Source organism: Macrobrachium nipponense, chromosome 2 (assembly GCF_015104395.2).
Source record: "Macrobrachium nipponense isolate FS-2020 chromosome 2, ASM1510439v2, whole genome shotgun sequence".
NCBI classification, from domain to species: Eukaryota; Metazoa; Arthropoda; class Malacostraca; order Decapoda; family Palaemonidae; genus Macrobrachium; species Macrobrachium nipponense.
Genome location: NC_087201.1, coordinates 70,992,119 through 71,011,375, shown reverse-complemented (window position 1 = coordinate 71,011,375; position 19,257 = coordinate 70,992,119). Strand labels below are relative to the sequence as shown.

Genomic DNA, 19,257 nt, shown 5'->3' with positions numbered 1-19,257 from the left:
TTATATATAATATATATATATATATATATATATTAATAATATATATATATATATATATTATATAATATATATATATATATAGATTATATATATTATATATATATATATATATATACTATTGATATATATATATATATATATATCATAATATATATATTATATATATATATATATCTATTATTATTTATATATATAATAATATATACAGTTATATATATATAATCTATAATAATACCAATCGCTTTCGTCTTTACTAAGACATTGTCAAGGAACGAATGAAATACAATTGGAGAGAAAGTTTTCAAGTAAACAACAGATCAAAAATACCAGATGATTAATTGTCAAAAGGGTGAAAGTTAAAGAGATAACCCAGGATTATCGGATATCACATGGTCACAAACCAAAACATAGATTTAACCCTAACAGAAACTACAAAGTATCTGTACAGTCCAAAACATGTAAAAACTGAATATATTAATTTTGTTGCTTATATCTATCTACAACTTTTTTCATTATGAACGCATCAAGTTTAAATAAACCAAGACTTAAATTTAGAACATTTCCATTATTTGACTTGATGAAACAAGATTTCAATGATATTCCTTTTAACTGTGTCATTACATGGGATTAAGGCTCTTGCTTGACTCCAGTTAATAGGATGATCTAAATCTTTCATATGTACGAATAATGCATTCGATATTTGCCCAGTTCTCACAGAATATTGGTGCTGTTTGAGACGTTGTGAAAGAGATTTACCAGTCTGTTCGTAATAGATTTTATCACACTTTTTGCAAGGAATTTCATATTTGCAACCTGGATGATCTTTAGGAGAATTTTTTATTACTAAACTCTTGACATTAATGTTACTGAAAACAACATTTATATAAAAAAAAAGCTTTAAAATTCTAGGAATATCTAAAAACCTTTCATCATAGGGTAATTTTAAAATGTTATGCTTACTAAATTCAAGTTTGTCATTAGTTAAATGAAATGTTTTCCTAGCTCTTTTCCATGCTACATCTACAAAATTCCTTGGGTATTTAAGTTTCAATGCATTATCATAATTAATTTTAATCTCAAAGTCAATAAACTGCGGGCGGGCTACAGACACATAAAGCCCTTAGGAATATCCCAGAAAAAACAGAGAATTTAACATTTTGATGGTGATTGGAGTAGTAATAAACAAAAGAAGCAATGTTAGTTGATTTCCGAAAGACTGAAAAGGTGAAATTTCTATCATTTCTATGGACAGTTACATCAAGAAAATTCAAATTACAATTTCTTTCTTCCTCTACAGTAAATTTTAAAGAAGGGAATAAACTATTGAGATTACTAAGGAATTCTTGGAGATTTTCATGAATTGGCCAAATACAGAAAATATCATCCACATACCTAAACCATATAACTTTTTGGGGCAAAATTCTTGGTAAGAGTTTTGTCTCAAAAAAATTCCATGTAAATATTGCTAAGGACAGGAGATTAGGGATTACCCATAGCCATGCCAAACTTTTGTACAAAAAATTCCCCATTAAAACAAAATTTACTATCTTTGATGCATAACCTTATGAGACTAATGAGGTTTGCTACAGTTAAGGGAATATCATGATGTTATAATTCATCCTCCAAATATACAAGTAATTCATCTACAGACACTTTTGTGAATAAAGAGACATCATCAAAACTAACCATATTAAAATCAAAATCAAAATTTAAACTATTCAATTTGTTTATAAAATCAACACTGTTTTTAACATTCGTGTTAGAAATGTTTCCTACCAAAGGTGTAAGAATTTTTACAAGCCATTTAGATAAATTATACGTAACTGAGCCTACTGAACTAATGATTGGTCTGCTAGAGTTATTGATTTTGTGAGTCTTGACTAAACCATACATATAAGGTAGGGAGGCGCACTGCGGTGTAAACTATTAAATTAAATGGTCCAAGACCTTCAGAATGGATTTAATTTGTTTATTAAAATGAGAGTTCACTGTCTGTGTAGGATCAGACCTCAGTTTCCTTATACAGGTACTATCCTACTTACAACCAAGTTTGGTTCCAACCCACTGGTTGTAAGTCAGAATAGATGTAAGTCGAACCTTAGAAAGTGGCCAACATACTGGGTAGGGTATACTATCAAACCTTTGCTATATAAAAGTGCCTACTTAGTACTGTAATGCAATGTACAATCATTATTTCAATCTTTTTACCATAATGTACTTCTTCTAATACATTTTAATCATTTATGTAATAGTATATATTACGTACAATCAGGCATTGAGTTACAATGGGGTTAGGTTCTTGCATGCATGTCAGAAGTCTATTCTTACGTAAATTGGTTTGCAATTCAGTCTACAGTACAGTTAATACCAAATGATGCTACAGATAGGGCAGGGTAACTTAAACTGATGCTGCCTGAGTGATGAGAGTTCTCATGAGATGGCGCACTGCCAAGTAACTCAATCAACTGTCTGAAGTAAGGTTGTAAGTATGAGTGGTCGTATGTCGAGCAGGTTGTAAGTCGGATAGTAGTTGTAAGTATCAGTATCATTTAGCAATGCCATTATTTTACTTACATAAGTCACTTTTAATCATTATTACCACAGCATTAGATTTATCTGCTTTTGTCACTTTCACTGTTTCGTCTTCTTTAATTTTCTTATAAGCCTGGAGAAATCTTACGGGTACATTAGGGGGAGAAGGTTTACTCATAGCACCATACACAATACCTTTACAAATATTGTTATCCTCAAGGCATAAATTTTGATTAAATTTTCCCAAATGAAAAACGATTTTGAAATGTCGACACAGTCCAGGTTACCGTTACACACCAAAACTTAACCCATATCCCAAAGCCGCTGTCATAGCACTATCCACTGGTTTGTCTGATAAATTAATCATGAAGTCCACGTTGGCATGCTTAGTCCAATCGCTTTCAGCAATAAGGTTCTTCAGCTTGACTTGAAGCTTCCTTTTAAGACGGTTGCAGCACTTCCTTAATTTTCCGTAGCAATAATCCAGCATCCGATTCTTCCAATCCACAGGAACCGTCTGATTAAAGCCAAACAGTCTGCTTCTGAGGGTACGAAACGCATCATCTACTTCCACTTTAGTGATGTCAACGCGGTTCTGAAGTAGTATGATGCGTTGAAACTCGTCGAAAGGTCGCTCTGCTAGACGAAGAATTCTCACAGGTAAAATTGACTTGGGCATCACTTGCTCGTTCATACACTTCCGTAGAAAGTTAAGTCGAAGTTTCAGTTTGTGAGCGATGATAAGAAGGATGTCACAAATAGAACAAGCCTCGGAAATTTCACAAAAAAAGGCATATTAGTTGCGTGTGGTTTCCATTATGCTTAAAAAAATCACAGTAGATGCACGTGACTTAATTAAATAAGCGAATACCACAGGAAAATTATAAGTCAGAAATCCAATCGCTTTTGTCTTTACTAAGACATGGTCAAGGAACGAAATCTGTACCCGCGTCACAGACACGTGTCCATTGCTAGAAGCAACTTTCAAGTTAGGTTGGTCTGTAAGGGATCCATATGCATCGATACTGACGCCTTTATTTCGTAGAGCAATGGTAAATGTAAATATATCTCTGTAAAGTTAACTCTTAAGCGTTTCCATTTGACTTCCTACGTGATTATCTTTAAATCTGGGCCCTCAGCCAACCAGATTTTTGTAATAAATGCGCATTGCTGTCTCCTCTTCATGTGCAGTCAGATATAAATATTCCGTTGAAATTGACAGCCAAGAAGCACATTTATTTCAGTGGCGACCTTTTAGCAGGTTCTTGCAACAATTCTCGATGTTAGAACTAAACTCATGCAAGGAAACAAACCTTTAAAATCCCAGCGTAAGCCCAAGGAAGAGAGATTTTCCCCCACAGCAATTAAGAACACGTTTTCTATTTTAGGTAGCTATTGTTAGGGGTAAAATAAAGGTACTGCCAATATTTTTCAGCTAGAAGTAGGACAGTTTAGAAGTGCACTGCATGTCGATTTAGTCACGGGAGAGAGAAGTTCAATAACTAACATGTAGCCTTGTGTGCTATGCATGAAGCACAAATCAATTATGGAGTGATATAATTACCCAGGAAGTGTGCCAGGCTTCCTTTGCAAAAAACTGAATCATAAGAAACCTAGTGTCAAAACAAACAGTCATACCTAGGCATTAAGACCGCTCTGTTTCAAGTGCGCAAAATATGATTTTGCGTTTTCCATCGTTTTGTTTGTTTGTATGGTGTTATTATGTTGCATGGAACCAGTGGTTATTTGGCAACGGGACCAACGGCTTTACATGACTTCCAAACCATGTCAAGAGTGAACTTCTATCACCAGAAATACACATCTCTAACCCCTCAGTGGAATGCCCAAGAATCGAACTCAGAGCCGCTGAGGTGGCACGCCAAGACCAAACGACCATGCCACTGAGGCACTGTGTTTTCCATTGTAGGGCAAGTCATCATCACCTCTCTCTCTCTCTCTCTCTCTCTCTCTCATAGGCTGGCCACGTGGCAAGAATAGGGTAGCTAGGCAGGTAAAACAATTACCTCGAGTAGGTAGGCAGGCGTAGACCTCGGCGAGGTAGACAGAGGTCAAACAAAATCCCCCTCCCTGAGCCATTCATTCATCCTATTCAGTCGTTCACCCATTCAATCGAGTTTGTTTTCTTCCCATCACCCTCCTTAACGTAAAGCATTGTGTAAACAAATAAGGAGAACAAAAATTTGTTTACTGAAACATACACAATGTAATAAAAGCCATAAAATGCTTTTACCTACCAGTGCAGCAGGAAGAATGAACAAACAGATGCACGCCACTATACTTTGACTTGACTGGGACGTCCCCCTCCTCCCTCCCTACTCCCAACTGAACAACAGGGCAGACTCATAGACAACCTTGAGATTTTTTTTCCCCCTTTTCCCCCCCAATAACAGAGATTCTGAAATTAGATTGGGGACGGGCATTCAAACTTCAATACAACAGGTTTCAGGAAGGGTAGAATGAGGTTGATGAAAAAGTTGAGCATTTGTTTCATATAGAGGAACCACAGAACGAAATAACTTTTGCGTCTTTGTAACACCTAATATATTTTTTATATAGTTCGCCTTCGTGAGCTCCATCGGCCGACTGGCTGGTTATTTTCCCAGTGCAAATTGACTGCTTAAATAGTACGCTGGGTATTTTGCATTACTAAAATACGTCCAGTCTGTCTGACTGCATTCTGTAGGCCATAAGGCTAATACTGAGTCCGCTCTCGTGAAGTTTTGCGCCTATGGTATAAGTGCTCAAATCTTTTCAGTTTATTCGATTACTTTTTTTTTTTTTTTTTACTATCCTTTTTGACTGTTCGTGCAATGAACAATTACATATTCGTAACCCATAAAATTTGCAGCATTGTTGCTTGCGCACACATCGTCTTTGTGAAGTTTTATTCTGCTGCACTGTATTTGCGAGCGTTATAGTGTCTGTGTGACCGTCAACTTTTTATCTTTGTGGCAAGTCTTTATAATTCGTGACTGTGTTCCATGGAGTCATTTGTGCAGTATCCCAAGAAAGGTCCTGCCCCATACTTACTCGGTCTTTGTGACGACCCATTCCCGTTCAAGGAATCCAATTTTGGCATACATTCTTTCCCGTTGGAAGAATCCAACTTTGATATACATTCATTCCAGTTTGAGGAATCTAACTTTGGCATACATTCATTCCCATTTGAAGAATCCAATTTTGGCATACATTCATTCCCATTTGAGGAATCCACCTTTGGCATATATTCATTCCAATTATATCCAACTTTGGCATACATTCATTCCCGTTTGAGGAATCCAATTTTGGCATACATTCATTCCGTTTGAGGAATCCAATTTTGGCATACATTCATTCCCGTTTGAGAAATCCAATTTTGGCAAAAGAATTCAGTCTTTGTGATGATCCATTCCCGTTGAAGAATCCACATACGTATTGGCCTAACCTATAACGTTGTTGTGAGGATTAATTCCCGTCTGAGGAATCTTTTGTGTTGGTCCCATAATTCAGTAAATTTTCAGCGTGCGTGGCAGCGAATCGATTCCGCCCATTTTCCGCATGCAGGGAATTTTTTTTTACTCCACCTTTGTGGAACTTTTATTTTGTTATTTGGTCTTAGACATCCTTTACAGGGCTTAGCGCCATTTGTATTCCCCCCTTAGGAATTTTCCGGTTAGACATTCCCAAACCCATTCATCCAAAATGACAAACAATTCCACCTTAGATGAAGTCAAGGCTTTTACCAATGCAGGTAAAGGCCCTGGGCCTCAAGGGCACCAAGCTTGGGTAGCCGAAGAGAGGGAGAAGGTGAAGATAGAAAGAGCAGCTGAAAGAGAATCCAGAAGAGAGAAGCAGCTGCCAGAATAGAAAGGGAGAAAGAGAAGGAAAGAGTATTCCAAGAAAGGAAGGAAGCAGCAGAAAGGGCTGAGGACGACACAGAAAGAGCTCACCAACTGGCTCCGGCCAACACTGGCATACAGCCCATACCTACCGCTCATCACATTCCATCCTCATCGGACCGTGGAGTGAGACCGAGCCAGAGGCCTGGCTCAATCATGTAGAAAAGGTCTTGGAGAATTTCCAACCTCCTCCCACCAAAATTGCCCTTATCTTGGGGAAGCATCTCGAAGGAAAGGGAGCCATCGCTTTCCAAGCCCTTCCCACTACAGAGCAAGGGCATCTCACTTGTGTAAGGGAGGCCATGATCAAAGCCTTCGAAATTAACCCCAACAGGTGGAGACAAAAACGGAGGAGACTGCCGAAGGAGTCTGGACAGATGTGGTCGGAATGGGTGGCGAAGAAGACGCCCGCCCTCCAGAGGTGGACAAGGGCATCCAACGCTGTCTCCGCAGAATAGATCCCCAAACTCTTCCAGTTGGAGGATTTCCTATCTTGTGCCCTTCCTGAACTTGCCACGTCCTTGGTGAACAAGGGCCCAATGAATATTGTGGAGTGCTGTAAGTGGGCGGATACCTGGAACACCCACAACCTGCTGCAGAGCTCCTTGCACAAGAAAATCCACCCTGTTGCACCCTTTCTTGCCAACTCCCGGATAACACAGTGGCAGAATAGTCCACCACATAAGCCCATGGGTGGGCGTTGTAATAGACAGGGGCATTCATCCAAGCAATGCCTTACAACACCACCCATTGGCAGCACAATAACTGGCCAAGGCCTGATTATAGCAGGATCTTTTGTGACTCATGCAAGGTGCATGGGCACACCTCTTCATGGGCCCATTCCCCCAAAACGGGCATCCACTCCTGCCATTGCCATGGCAGTGACAGACCCGTCAACCTTAGGCCCGCCAGCTCAGGGCCCCATCTTTGTTGCGCCTCCGGAGGTCGCTATCGCACCCACCAGGTCTGAGCATTCAATGACTCTGGTATGCAGCTCTCAATAATTCAAGATGATAAAGTTCCTCCCAGAGCGAGGATTGAGAGGCATACCCTAATTGGTATAGAAAGCCTAAATCACATGAAAATGTTCCTGCCCACCGTCCGGTTCAGGATTTTATTACGAAGTTTTTTCTTTTTTTAATTTTTCTGCTACTGGAAAATAAAGAGTAAAAAAAAATACTCACTCTTTGGCCATCATATAAATATTATTTACAGTAATGAAGCACAGTGGACCACCTGTATTTGCGTTCCTGGCATTTGCAGACGCGTAATCGCGGATTTCTCTATGGATTATATCTACCCATTATTTGCAGGAAATTTGCATATTTGTTGTATTTTCTATGAGAAACATCCACAAATTTCTGTATTTTCATATAAATTTCATGATTAAATGCACTTTTTATGATAAAACTTTTAAATAAACTAGGTATAAGCATTTTTAGTGGGTTTTTCGAGTTTTAAGTAACAAAATAGGCAGTTTTAAGCATTTTTATAGGGGTTTTAAGTATTTACAGATAATTTTGACATATGAAAACATATGTAGAACAGTTGATCAGAAGAGCAGTAGATATGAAAGCACTGTCGAACCTCTAAAACCTGGCATTCTGTGGGCTGGAAACTCCAGTGGTTAGGCTTGAATTTGAATCAGCCACCATCAGTTCACTGAGTGGCCATAGGGGCCGTGTCACATTTTGCTTACAACTTCCTGACAAAAAATTATGCCATAACTCCTATGTTTTTATGAAAATGACAAATTTTTAATTAATTTGTATTTTCCATAGCTAACAAACCTGCCTTAATAATAGGATAAATCCTTGGTGCCAGCTGGGAACTGGTTAAAAACAATAAAAAAAATTTTAAATGCAAGGAATCTGGCATCCGATGTGTAGTTAAGGTGGAAGTGAGTCACATAACCCGCCTGAACCTTGTGACGCATTAGTCTTAACCCTTACTGAATGGGAAAATATATCGATAAGCAGCTCCTCAGACATGGTGAAATTTGAATGGCACACACACACAACAACAACAACAACAGTGGAAAGAGGAAGCAAATGCACATAGTGAAATGAAAAATTCAAAAATATTTTTCCTACCTTCCACAAGAAGTTGAAAATTACTATTTACAACCTTTTTTGGGGCTTCTTTTACAAGACAATTGTAAATTTTACCAACTTATAGTTTTAATAAATTAATTTATTTTATTTTGCAAATTATAATTACAGCTTACACAATATCAAAACAGATAAGAAATAAAATCAGTAACAAATTCTTAGCATACGTATTTGTTGAAAAATAGTTACATAAATTCACCGAGAATGAAGATTCAGTCACTTTTTTATTTTTACATGTTTTTTCTAATATTTCTATGCAAAATTAAATTTACAACCGACATACTATCGTAAAAGATAAGAACAAAAACCAACAGCAACCCTTGAAGTTAGCAGAACTGAAGTCCTGAGACGCCCAATTCGTGGTTTTACCCAGTGTAAAAGTTGCCATTTGTAAATTTATGAGCTATAGAAGTACTGGCAACTCTTTCCCACTCAATTCTTTCCAAATTGATGGTGCTTAATATTGTTTACCTACAGGATCAATCCATCCACCACCCCAAACCTGTTATTACTACTCCCAAGGATCAATCTGTCCATTAAGGGTTAATGAAACTGTGACAAAATATGTTTTTGATATCAAATTTAAATGCATAAATATATTTTTTTAAATATTCCACTTGAGAAGGCTCTACTAATCAAAACTTTTTATCAAAACAATGAGACATTTGGCACCACACAAATTCCTTAGAGAGCTTGAAAGATCTCATTTCTTGTAGTATATGCTAGAGGTAAGAACCACAAATATAAATCTTTATTATCTACGCCAGAAAATGTTTCCATCATTCCCCTCCCGTTTCCACATGTTTAGTATTCATGTTCCTCAATATACAGCAGTGTGCTTTGTTTACTATTTGATGGCGAATGCAGTGATTGCCCAAATTCATTATCTTTTATATATATTCTTTTTGTCATTTCATTACTCTCTACAATCAAAATAAATAACGAAGAAATGAACAGCAATAATTATGAGAAGAGTAAATATAGGAGATGAGTGTCTGATAATATTTTGCAGATTCTGAGAAAGGTTAAAGTAGTAGTTAACTTAAGGTTAGGCTAACTCTTGAATGTAGGCTAAATATGTTAAATAAAGTACACCATTTTAAATAAAAATAAACAATACCATGTTAAAAAATGATAAAAATGAAAATATATGAGTAATAAATGATAAAAAGTGATGTCAGAACTTAGCCAAGTAGTAGGCTAAGTTGGCAACTATGCTATTTGTATGGAATAAGCTTTCAAGACTATGTTTACATATGGGCTTCATTTCTTAATGGTATATTCCATATTCCAGGACTTTCTGTGGTCTGGCAGTGGCCCAGTCCAGGTTCCTGGATTTAAGAGGTTGGACTATGGCAGGATAAAGACCTGTACTGAACTGAACTTAAAAATTTAAGCTATCAAGCCATGCAGCCTTATCATGGTAAAAGGATAATGAAAAACTAGACCTCACAATGAAATGATACAAGAACAATTAAGATGATGTGATGATGAAACTGGGACAAGTAAACCAATGCCCTTTTCCTACACCACCTGAGGAAAATAACAAAATGAGATATGTATGAAGCATGGGTTTCCTGTAAGGAAGATAATTTATAAATTTAAGAACTATAGGGGTCGGGGGAAGAAAAATGTGAGGCATACACTATGAGGATAACCAATTTCCAAAAACCAGGCAAAAAGCAATAGCAAAATTACCAATCAATCTGTTCTATATTCCCCAGTAAATAAACACAATAAAATGTAAGGTTCAACATAAAAAATAATCAACAACATACCTTATCGAACTTGTGCGAGGTCTGTGTTCTTTAGAGTCCATCACCCAACCAACATGACTCTCTACTGGGGGATTGTGCGAATGTCTTGTCTTCTTCTTTCTTGGAGTTCTCTGATCAACAATGGATTTCTCTTTCACCACAGGGAAGAAACGTGCTGCCTTTCTTGATCTAGGTGTCTTGGGAGTAGGTGGTATCCTATCTTCAAAAGGCTCTTCTGCACCCTATTTTAAAGGATATACAGTTAGAAATTACTCATAAAAAGGTTGAATTAGCCTTTAATAAAAACATTTATAAATTTATAGCCAATAAATTTTCATTAATACTTCACACTAATCAAGAGGTATTACAGAAGCATGGGGGGGAAAAGGAGCGTGAGAGAAAACAAAGGTTATGCAATAAAGAAAGCCATGGCTTAAGCACAAAAAGCCGACTCTATACTCAGGGATCAGAAATATCAATGACAAGGCAAAATTGACAGGAATGATATCTCAACCCTAAAACCAACACACACATACACATCCAAGTCCATCTAAACAGGTATTAGCTATTGTCATATGACTTATTCTTCTTACTGTAAAATTTGAAATATTTCAATGTCTTACATACAATACATTTCAATTTGCTCACTGGCCTTTCCTTCATTCTGCAAATCAGCTTTATTAGTGGAGAATGCATGCCAATTGAATTCTGCACCCTGTATAGTTAAAAAGTTATGGGCTAAGACTTTCATGGAGACAAAAATGAGAGAGAGAGAGAGAGAGAGAGAGAGAGAGAGAGAGAGAGAGAGAGAGAGAGAGAGAGAGAGAGAGAGAGAGAGAGAGAGAGAGAGAGAGAGAGAGAGAGAGAGAGAGACTAATCATTCCATCCAAGGAGACACTTCAAACTAAAATACGGCAAATGCTTTTCCTAATCTATTCTTGAACTAGTACTATTCACAGCCTCAGCTAGTTCTGTTCCAAAAGGAGGTTATCTTATACGTATGTGAAGACATTTCACCAGTGGCTGAAGATGAACTTTTTTTTTCTTCTTTTAATTATTTGTAGCTTTATTTAAACGTTACAGCATCATAAATGTTCATATTAACCCTTAATCACCGAGCCGGTATTTTCGAAAGTGTCTCCCATATGCGGGCAGCGTCCGCGAGTGAGCGCCGAAGTAGAAAAAGTTTTTTTTTTTTTAAATCACAGCACGCTTAATTTTCAAGATTAAGAGTTCATTTTTTGCTCCTTTTTTTGTCATTGCCTGAAGTTTAGTATGCAACCATCACAAATGAAAAAAAATATCATTATCATATATAAATATTGGAATATATGACTGTGCGAAAAAAATTTCATATATAATTGTATACAAATTGCGCTGTGAGCAAAATGTTAAAGCTAATGAGTTAATTATTTTTTCGTTGTATTGTACACTAAATTGCGATGATTTTGATATATAACAAATTGTAAAACAATCAAAGCAACACATAGAAAATATTATCACAATATGATGCATGAATTCGTAACACGCAGACGTAAAAAAAGTAGTTTTCAAAAATTCACCATAAATCGAAATTTTGTCCTAGAGACTTCCCGCTTGTTGCCAAATGAAGGTAATTGATTGAATATTACTAGGCCGTAAGCGTTGTAGCTTACAATTGCAGTTTTTGACCATTTCGGTCGAGTTAAAGTTGACCAAAGGTTGAATTTTTTCTATTTATCGTTATATGAAAATATTTCAAAACTGATAAAAACTACAACCACGGGTTGTTTTTTGTTGTATTCTACATGAAATTGTGCACATTTTCATATATAAAACTTTATGTAACAGCTAATTTAAAAAGGTGCAAATATTATGACAATCAGGCGAAAAAATTTCTGATTTTTTCGGAAGTTACCGTGCAGACGTAAGGAAAAAGTTTTTTTCATAAATTCACCATAAACCGAAATATTGTACTAAAGACTTCCAAATTTGTTGAAAAATAAAGGTAAATGATTGAATATTTCTAGAATGTAATAGTTTTAGCTTACAATTACGTTTTTTGACCATTTCGGTAGAGTCAAAGTTGACTGAAGGTTGAAATTTTGGCACTTATCGTTATTTATATGAAAATATTTCAAAACGGATAAAATTACAACCATGGGTTATTTTTGTTGTATTCTACATGAAATTGCGCACATTTTCATATAAAAAACTTTATGTACCAGCTAATATAAAACGGTGCAAACATTACAGCTTTTGGAAAAAAAAATTTTCGGAAGAGTTACCGCGCGGACGTAAGGAAAGTTTTTTTTCATAAATTACCATAAATAGAAATATTGTGCTAGAGACTTCCAATTTGTTGCAAAATAAAGTTAATTGATTGAATATTACCTGAATGTAATAGTTTTAGCTTACAATTGCATTTTTTACCATTTCGGTCGAGTCAAAGTTGACCGAAGGTTGAAATTTTGGCACATCGTTATTTATATGAAAATATTTCAAAACTGATAAAAGGCTACAACCATGGGTTATTTTTGGTTCTATTCTACATGAAACTGCGCACATTTTCATATATAAAACTTTATGTACTGGCTAATATAAAACAGTGCAAACATTACGACTTTTGCACAAAAAAATTTCAGATTTTTTCGGAAGTTACCGCACGGACGTAAGAAAGTTTTTTTCATAAATTCACCATAAATCGAAATATTGTACTAGAGACTTCCCGTTTGTTGCAAAATAAAGGTAAATGATTGAATATTACTAGAATGTAATAGTTTTAGCTTACAATTGCGTTTATTTACCATTTCGGTTGAGTCAAAGTTGACCAAAGGTTGAAATTTTGGCACTTATCGTTATTTATATGAAAATACTTCAAAACAGATAAAAGCTACAACCATGGGTTGCTTTTAATTGTATTCTACATGAGATTGCACACATTTTCATATCTAAAACTTTATGTAACAGTTAATATAAATTGGTGCAAACATTATGAAAAAATTTCTGATTTTTTTCCCATAAATTCACCATAAATCGAAATATTGTGCTAGAGACTTCCAATTTGTTGCAAAATAAAGGTAAATGATTGAATATTACTAAAATATGAGAGTTTTAGCTTACAATTGCATTATTTTACCATTTCGGTACAGTCAAAGTTGACCAAAGGTTGAAATTTTGGCACTTATCGTTATTTATATGAAAATATTTCAAAACTAATAAAAGCTACACCCATGGGTTGTTTTTTGTTGTATTCTACATGAAATTGCGCACATTTTCATATATAAAACTATGTAACGGCTAACATAAAATGGTGCAAAAATTATGTCAAAAGTGACGAAATAATTTCAGAGATGTGTCGCTGATGCTTTTTAGTGCGAGAAGAAAGAAATTCGTGCTTACGCGACTGGGTAATGATTGTAAACAAAAAAAACAGCTTGTTCCATGAACTCCCAGCATCCCTCAAGGGGCAATACAAAAGTTTTCACCAAGTACGTAGGCCTATAACTATTTTTCCGCGAATTTAAAAAAAAAAACTTTTTTGCGTTGACGTTTCATACGTCAATTCAGCACCCAACAGACAATTTTTGTCGACATTTCATACATCCAATCGGCATTTAAGGGTTAACTGACCCCTTAACACTTCTAAATTACAAATTGGACATTCTGGTCTTTTTTTTGAAAAAGTTATTGACTGGCTGATGATCCTATCTTTACTCAGACACTGTGTGTGTAAACTTTACTCTTCACAGATTTAAACATATGGAATACATTATGTACTGGGAAAGCCCAAGAGAATATTAGAGCAATACCAATCTCTAAAACTCAATAATAATCCAATGAGCACATTACAAATTTTATTAAACAAAAGCAAAAGAAATTCTGTAATTTCTAAATACTGATTTTGAGGAAATGGGTGTAAAATCAAATCTACCTATATTATGCACTAGCCCAGGTGGTGTTACTTGGTTCATTGGACCATATTTAATTTTTTTTTTTTTTTTTTTTGTGAAATTAAATGAATTTGAAATTCTGCATGAAGACCGCAGAGGAAACTACATAACTCACATCACTGTCTTGAAAAGATCTTACTCTTGACAAATTTGAGTTCCTTATACATAATTTTTTGTTGTTCTATACATTACTCTGTAAGGAAATACATGAACAATGTGTAACATAATTAAAAATTATTCTATAAGTTTTCGCTAACATGTGAAAGTAATACACACACACAAAATTATTTATTGTTCATTAAGAAATTGATTAACCTAATAATCTGTATTTAGTCTAGTTGTTGAGCTGATCAAAAATGGTATTATTGGTACAAACCCTTCAAGGGCTTTGTTTGTCCCAGACTATTTTCCACTTTTTGAGATGGTAATAAATTGTATATGAATGGACGTGCAATTTTTACTAGTTTGGCAAGGTAGAATAATACATGTATTTTTTCATTATGGCAAATATTTTTGTAAAAGTAAAAATATTTTGCATATGCCTAACTCTTACACAAAATATCAATGTTTTTCTTTTGTTTTCTGTTTTCTTATTTTCAACATGACATAGTACAAATATTCACCTTTAAAATGACACCAAACCAATTATCATAAACAAGCATGAAAGCTCGTACTACAAGGGATTCATGCTCTTGGTCAGACAAGACTTGCAAGAGGCTGAATTTCCATTGGGTTAATCACAACCTCAGGTGATGGTCTGTTCCAAAATGAGGTTATCTTACATGTGAATTGAGTTCCCATATTGGCTAGTGCTTCCATCCACCAACTCTAGTTTAGTTACTACTCCTGGTAACTAGATATCTATCTATAATCAATAAGTATCCTGAATGTTGTAACAACAGACCACCTCTTACGGCTCCTCTAGAGTGTACAAGCTGACACAATGTTAGATCATCCTTTGATGGCTAGTGTCCAAGTTATGCTTTGTGCTACTCTAGCCTTCTAGTCTGCACATCATTTTATTTCACCTGAAGAAAATTATGTTTAATACAGCACAGCATCTTCCGAGCCTAAAGTACAGTATTTATAGTATCTATATTTAATGTTTGAATATTTTCTGCCTCCACCTACCCACTTCATAGCATATAATGTATTTGAAGTAGTTATGTGATAAAATTAAGTTTCATATACACTTACCAATCACATATCTATACCTTTCCACTCACGTTGCAGCTTAATTTAAAAATAGTGATATCATTTCTATTGTTTTTGTGTAGGAGACTATCCCGCCCACTATCGGAGAACAATAGGGAGAAAAAAAAAAAAAAAAAATTTAACTTCTTTTTTGTTTATGTCCACGAGATGGGAGGAGGGAGGGCTCTGATCTGTAATTACATACTTGGTAAGTATATATGAAGCTGACTTTATCATGAAAATACCATTTTCATATAACCAAGTTAACAAGTAATTACAGGATATCAGCAGCATTGATTAACACCGTTTTGATTTTACAGTCGTTATCCAGACTTTCAGTGCCAGTAAGCAATTTTCGGCACTGGTAATCTGTTTATCAGCATTGGTAGGCGTCAGCAGGTGGTTTATCGGCATCGGTAAGTGATTTTCGGTACCATTAAGCAGTTTATCGGGAACGTTAAGCAGTTTATCAGCCCTGGTTGGTGCTCACACCATCGTAAGCACCATATACTACATGATTTTTGGTTATCGGCACTCGACCGGGAACAGAATCCCAGCCATTAACCAGGGACTGCCTGTACACAGCCAAATCCCAAATTGAAAGTAGGTGGGATACACGGATATACAGGCAGTCCCCGGTTATTGGCGGACTCGGTTAATGGAGATCCTATTTTATGGCAACATAATGAGGCGATTTTCAGTTATCGGTGCCATAAGGGGCCAATAACAGTGTCATGGCAACATGAAATACCTAACAGAGGTGCCAATAATCGAAACTGTGCTGTAAGTGCCATACATTGCCTTTTTTCGGTTAATTGCAGTTTTTGCTTATCAGCACCCAGCCAAGAACGAAAGCCCTGCCGATAACCAGAGACTGCCTGTATTCTACTTCAAAACATTCAGTTATGAAAATTAATTGAAATTAGACAATTTTGCAAGCATTGCTACAATGCTTGTTGTTTCCTTACCTGGTAAGAGAGCTACTGCAAGTAACTCTTGCCTCTGGTCGGTGCTCATCTTGACCTGTGGTGACATAGCAAATAGCCATGAGTCGCCTCTAATTTTAAGTAGGAGCTTTATAGCAAAGGAATAATTCAGATTACTCGCGAAGCATAAAAACAGTTGCCCTTGTCCTGGAAATACCAAACAAAAATAACCAGACAATGGTGTCACCTACACTGCAATAGTGTTAAAAACCATCACCCGACCACAAATGACTGGTGGCTTCATGTACAGAGCAAACCCCCAAGCTCCCCAAAGACTCAACATAAAAAGGAATGCTTCCTGTGCTTCCTCCCCCAATACCATATCAGCCACCAATAAAGGGCCCAATGAACTGCAATTTTCAAAAACAGTCTCTATTTCCTTCAAGTAGTGCACAACATAAATGGACTAACACTTCCAGTAGGTCAACTGAAGGATTGCCGAGAGGGACACATGCCTGAAAGCATAAAGGGTGGCGACCACTCTCATCTCATGTGCTCTCACCTTAAAGTTAGGCAGGACATCCTACTGGATTTGCAAGTGAGACTCTGTAATAAGATCCCTAAGAAAAAACAACTTGTCTTTAGACAGAGGTCGATAAGATTTCTTGAAAGAGCACCAGAGATTACTGGAAGGGCCTCAGACTCTCTTGGTTTAGTCTACATAATACTGAAGGGCCCTAACAGGACCTGGACCCTTTCCTCCTCTTCTGGACTGAGGATGTCCATAAGGTTCTTAATGGTAAACGAGCGAGGCCAGGGGTTGGATGGTGTCTCATTCTTGGCCAAGAAACCTAGTATGAAAGTACAGACTGCGTCTCACTGGGCGAATCCAATTCACTTACCTATAGCCTGTAGTTCACCAACTCACTTGGCAGTGCAGTGGCCAAGGCTACATGCAAGAGTCTTCTTAGTCAAGTTCTTGAGGGATGTAGAACAGAGGCCCAATTGCAGGGCCGGTTAACCACTTGAGAACTACAGTACACGCGGAAAGTTCAAGATGCTGTGACAGCAGTGCCTTGAGTTTTTGCACTTTTTGACAATACCCTTTAAAATTGTTATGAATAAGAGAAAAGTAAAGGTGGATGTATGGCAGCACTGATCGAGAACAACTAGAGCATCAGTCATCTCAAGCCTTTGCTGCTGAACGGAAAACAAAACATTTTCCGTCGCGTATGACCCCATATTGTGGCCTACTACACACTTGTTTTTTTTTTTTGTATGTGTGTGTCTTCAGCTATGCCTCGTAGTGTTGTGGGACCTGATGTGATTTTGTCTATAATAGACCTAAACATTGCAGGCATTAGCTATAAGGATATTGCAGCCCCAGAAAAGACTGAGCGTTCGTACTGTGCAGCGCTGTGTGTGGCGTTATCAGCAGGGTGGCACACTCGGACAATTTCTGAAAGGGCATTAAAGGTCATTCATAGGACCATGAAGAATGATCCTTCTCTTACAGCCAGAGAAGTGAAGGACAAAACCCTGGCTACTCAGGGATGTCTCTTCAAGGACAGTACAGCAGCACATCCATGATGATTTGCTGCTGTGCAGCTTCAAAGCCAGGAAGCCGCTGCTTCTGTCTGATGCCCAAGAAGTTTAATGGGTGAACAGGAGTGCAAGAAAGTGCTCTGGACCAATGAGGCAAATTTTTTTGTAACAGTAGTAGAGCAAAACATGTGTACCATCCATCCCGGTTGGACCCTCACCTCCCCCAGTACATGGTAAAGACAATAAAACACCTAAGTGATTTTTTAGTGCTAGTTTTAAAAAAAGTGGTGCTGAATTCTTTACGCACACGGGGCACTGTGCCTTACTGCCAAAAGTGTAGTCCTGGCTCGCAGACTGTGCTGTGACATATTTCCAGGACTGGCCAGGGAATAGCCCTCATTAGAACCCCATGGAAAATCTCTAGGCCATCATAAAGTACCAGCTTAATAGGCATCTAACCACCTCTATCCCTCTGCTGGAAGCAGCTATTCAGCAGTTGTGGGAGGAACTGCCCTTGGAAACCCTCCAAAACCCAGCCTTGAGTGTCCCTAATCACCTCAAGGTAGTAGTCAAACCAAGTACTAACGTCAATATGAGTACCTTATTTCTGATTTTTTTTTTTTACCTGACGTGAAATTATTTTTATTTTTCAGGTGGCACCTTAACTTTCTGCGCGTACTGTAAGTCAAAATTCCAAGATGCAGTCAACTCTTTTTCTTCTTGAAAGCCTCTAAAAGACTATATGAGAGAGCTAAGATCTTGGTTAGAGGCAAGATCTAAACCCGTACCTAAAAATTAATAACGCTTCCAGCAAGAGAAGACGTCTCGGGTCAGGGGCACTTCCAAGGATCAGAGTATTGTTGACAATACGATCGCGAGAAGGAGTCTGGTTGTGGCTGGTGAGGGCGTGGCACTTAATGGCACCCACCTGAGCATGACACAAGATTCTCTCTGCAAGTCCCATCATAGTCATTACAATATAAGTTAAAGGGCACTGGTGTTGGTAGACTATGTTGCTTTTCTTCAAGGGGTTTTGTGCAAGCGGGGAAGGGTTATTCCTCATAATAAGGTCATGCGTTCTCCTGTTCTTGTAATAAATTACAAGGTTTATCTTCATGCCCTCCTCTGTCGGGGTGACAAACTCCAAAATTATTGTCTTCATAGCTTCCTCCTCCTCTCCACACTTAAGAGTGCATGAAGGCCTTACATTAGTTTCATACTTCTTGTTGACAAGTACCTGATAGGCTCTGTCCAATTCTGTGTGTGTCCTGCCAGGTGGAGCAGTGGGAAAGGGCCCGGCAAACATAGGTCTTAATGGTTGCATCCTTAAATCTGGTAGGACCCTCAATGTCTCTGCTGAG

General features: G+C 37.1%; 1 protein-coding gene across 7 annotated transcripts in view; it reads right to left on the bottom strand.

The window, feature by feature from the left end:
* Positions 1-19,257, bottom strand: part of LOC135220659 (la-related protein 1B-like) — a 255,882-nt gene that overhangs the window by 45,136 nt on the left and 191,489 nt on the right. For all 7 annotated transcript variants that reach the window (XM_064258015.1, XM_064258011.1, XM_064258013.1 and 4 more), the window contains one exon: positions 10,321-10,541. In XM_064258015.1, the coding sequence (XP_064114085.1) occupies positions 10,321-10,541 (221 nt within the window). The remainder of the gene's footprint in view (positions 1-10,320; positions 10,542-19,257) is intronic.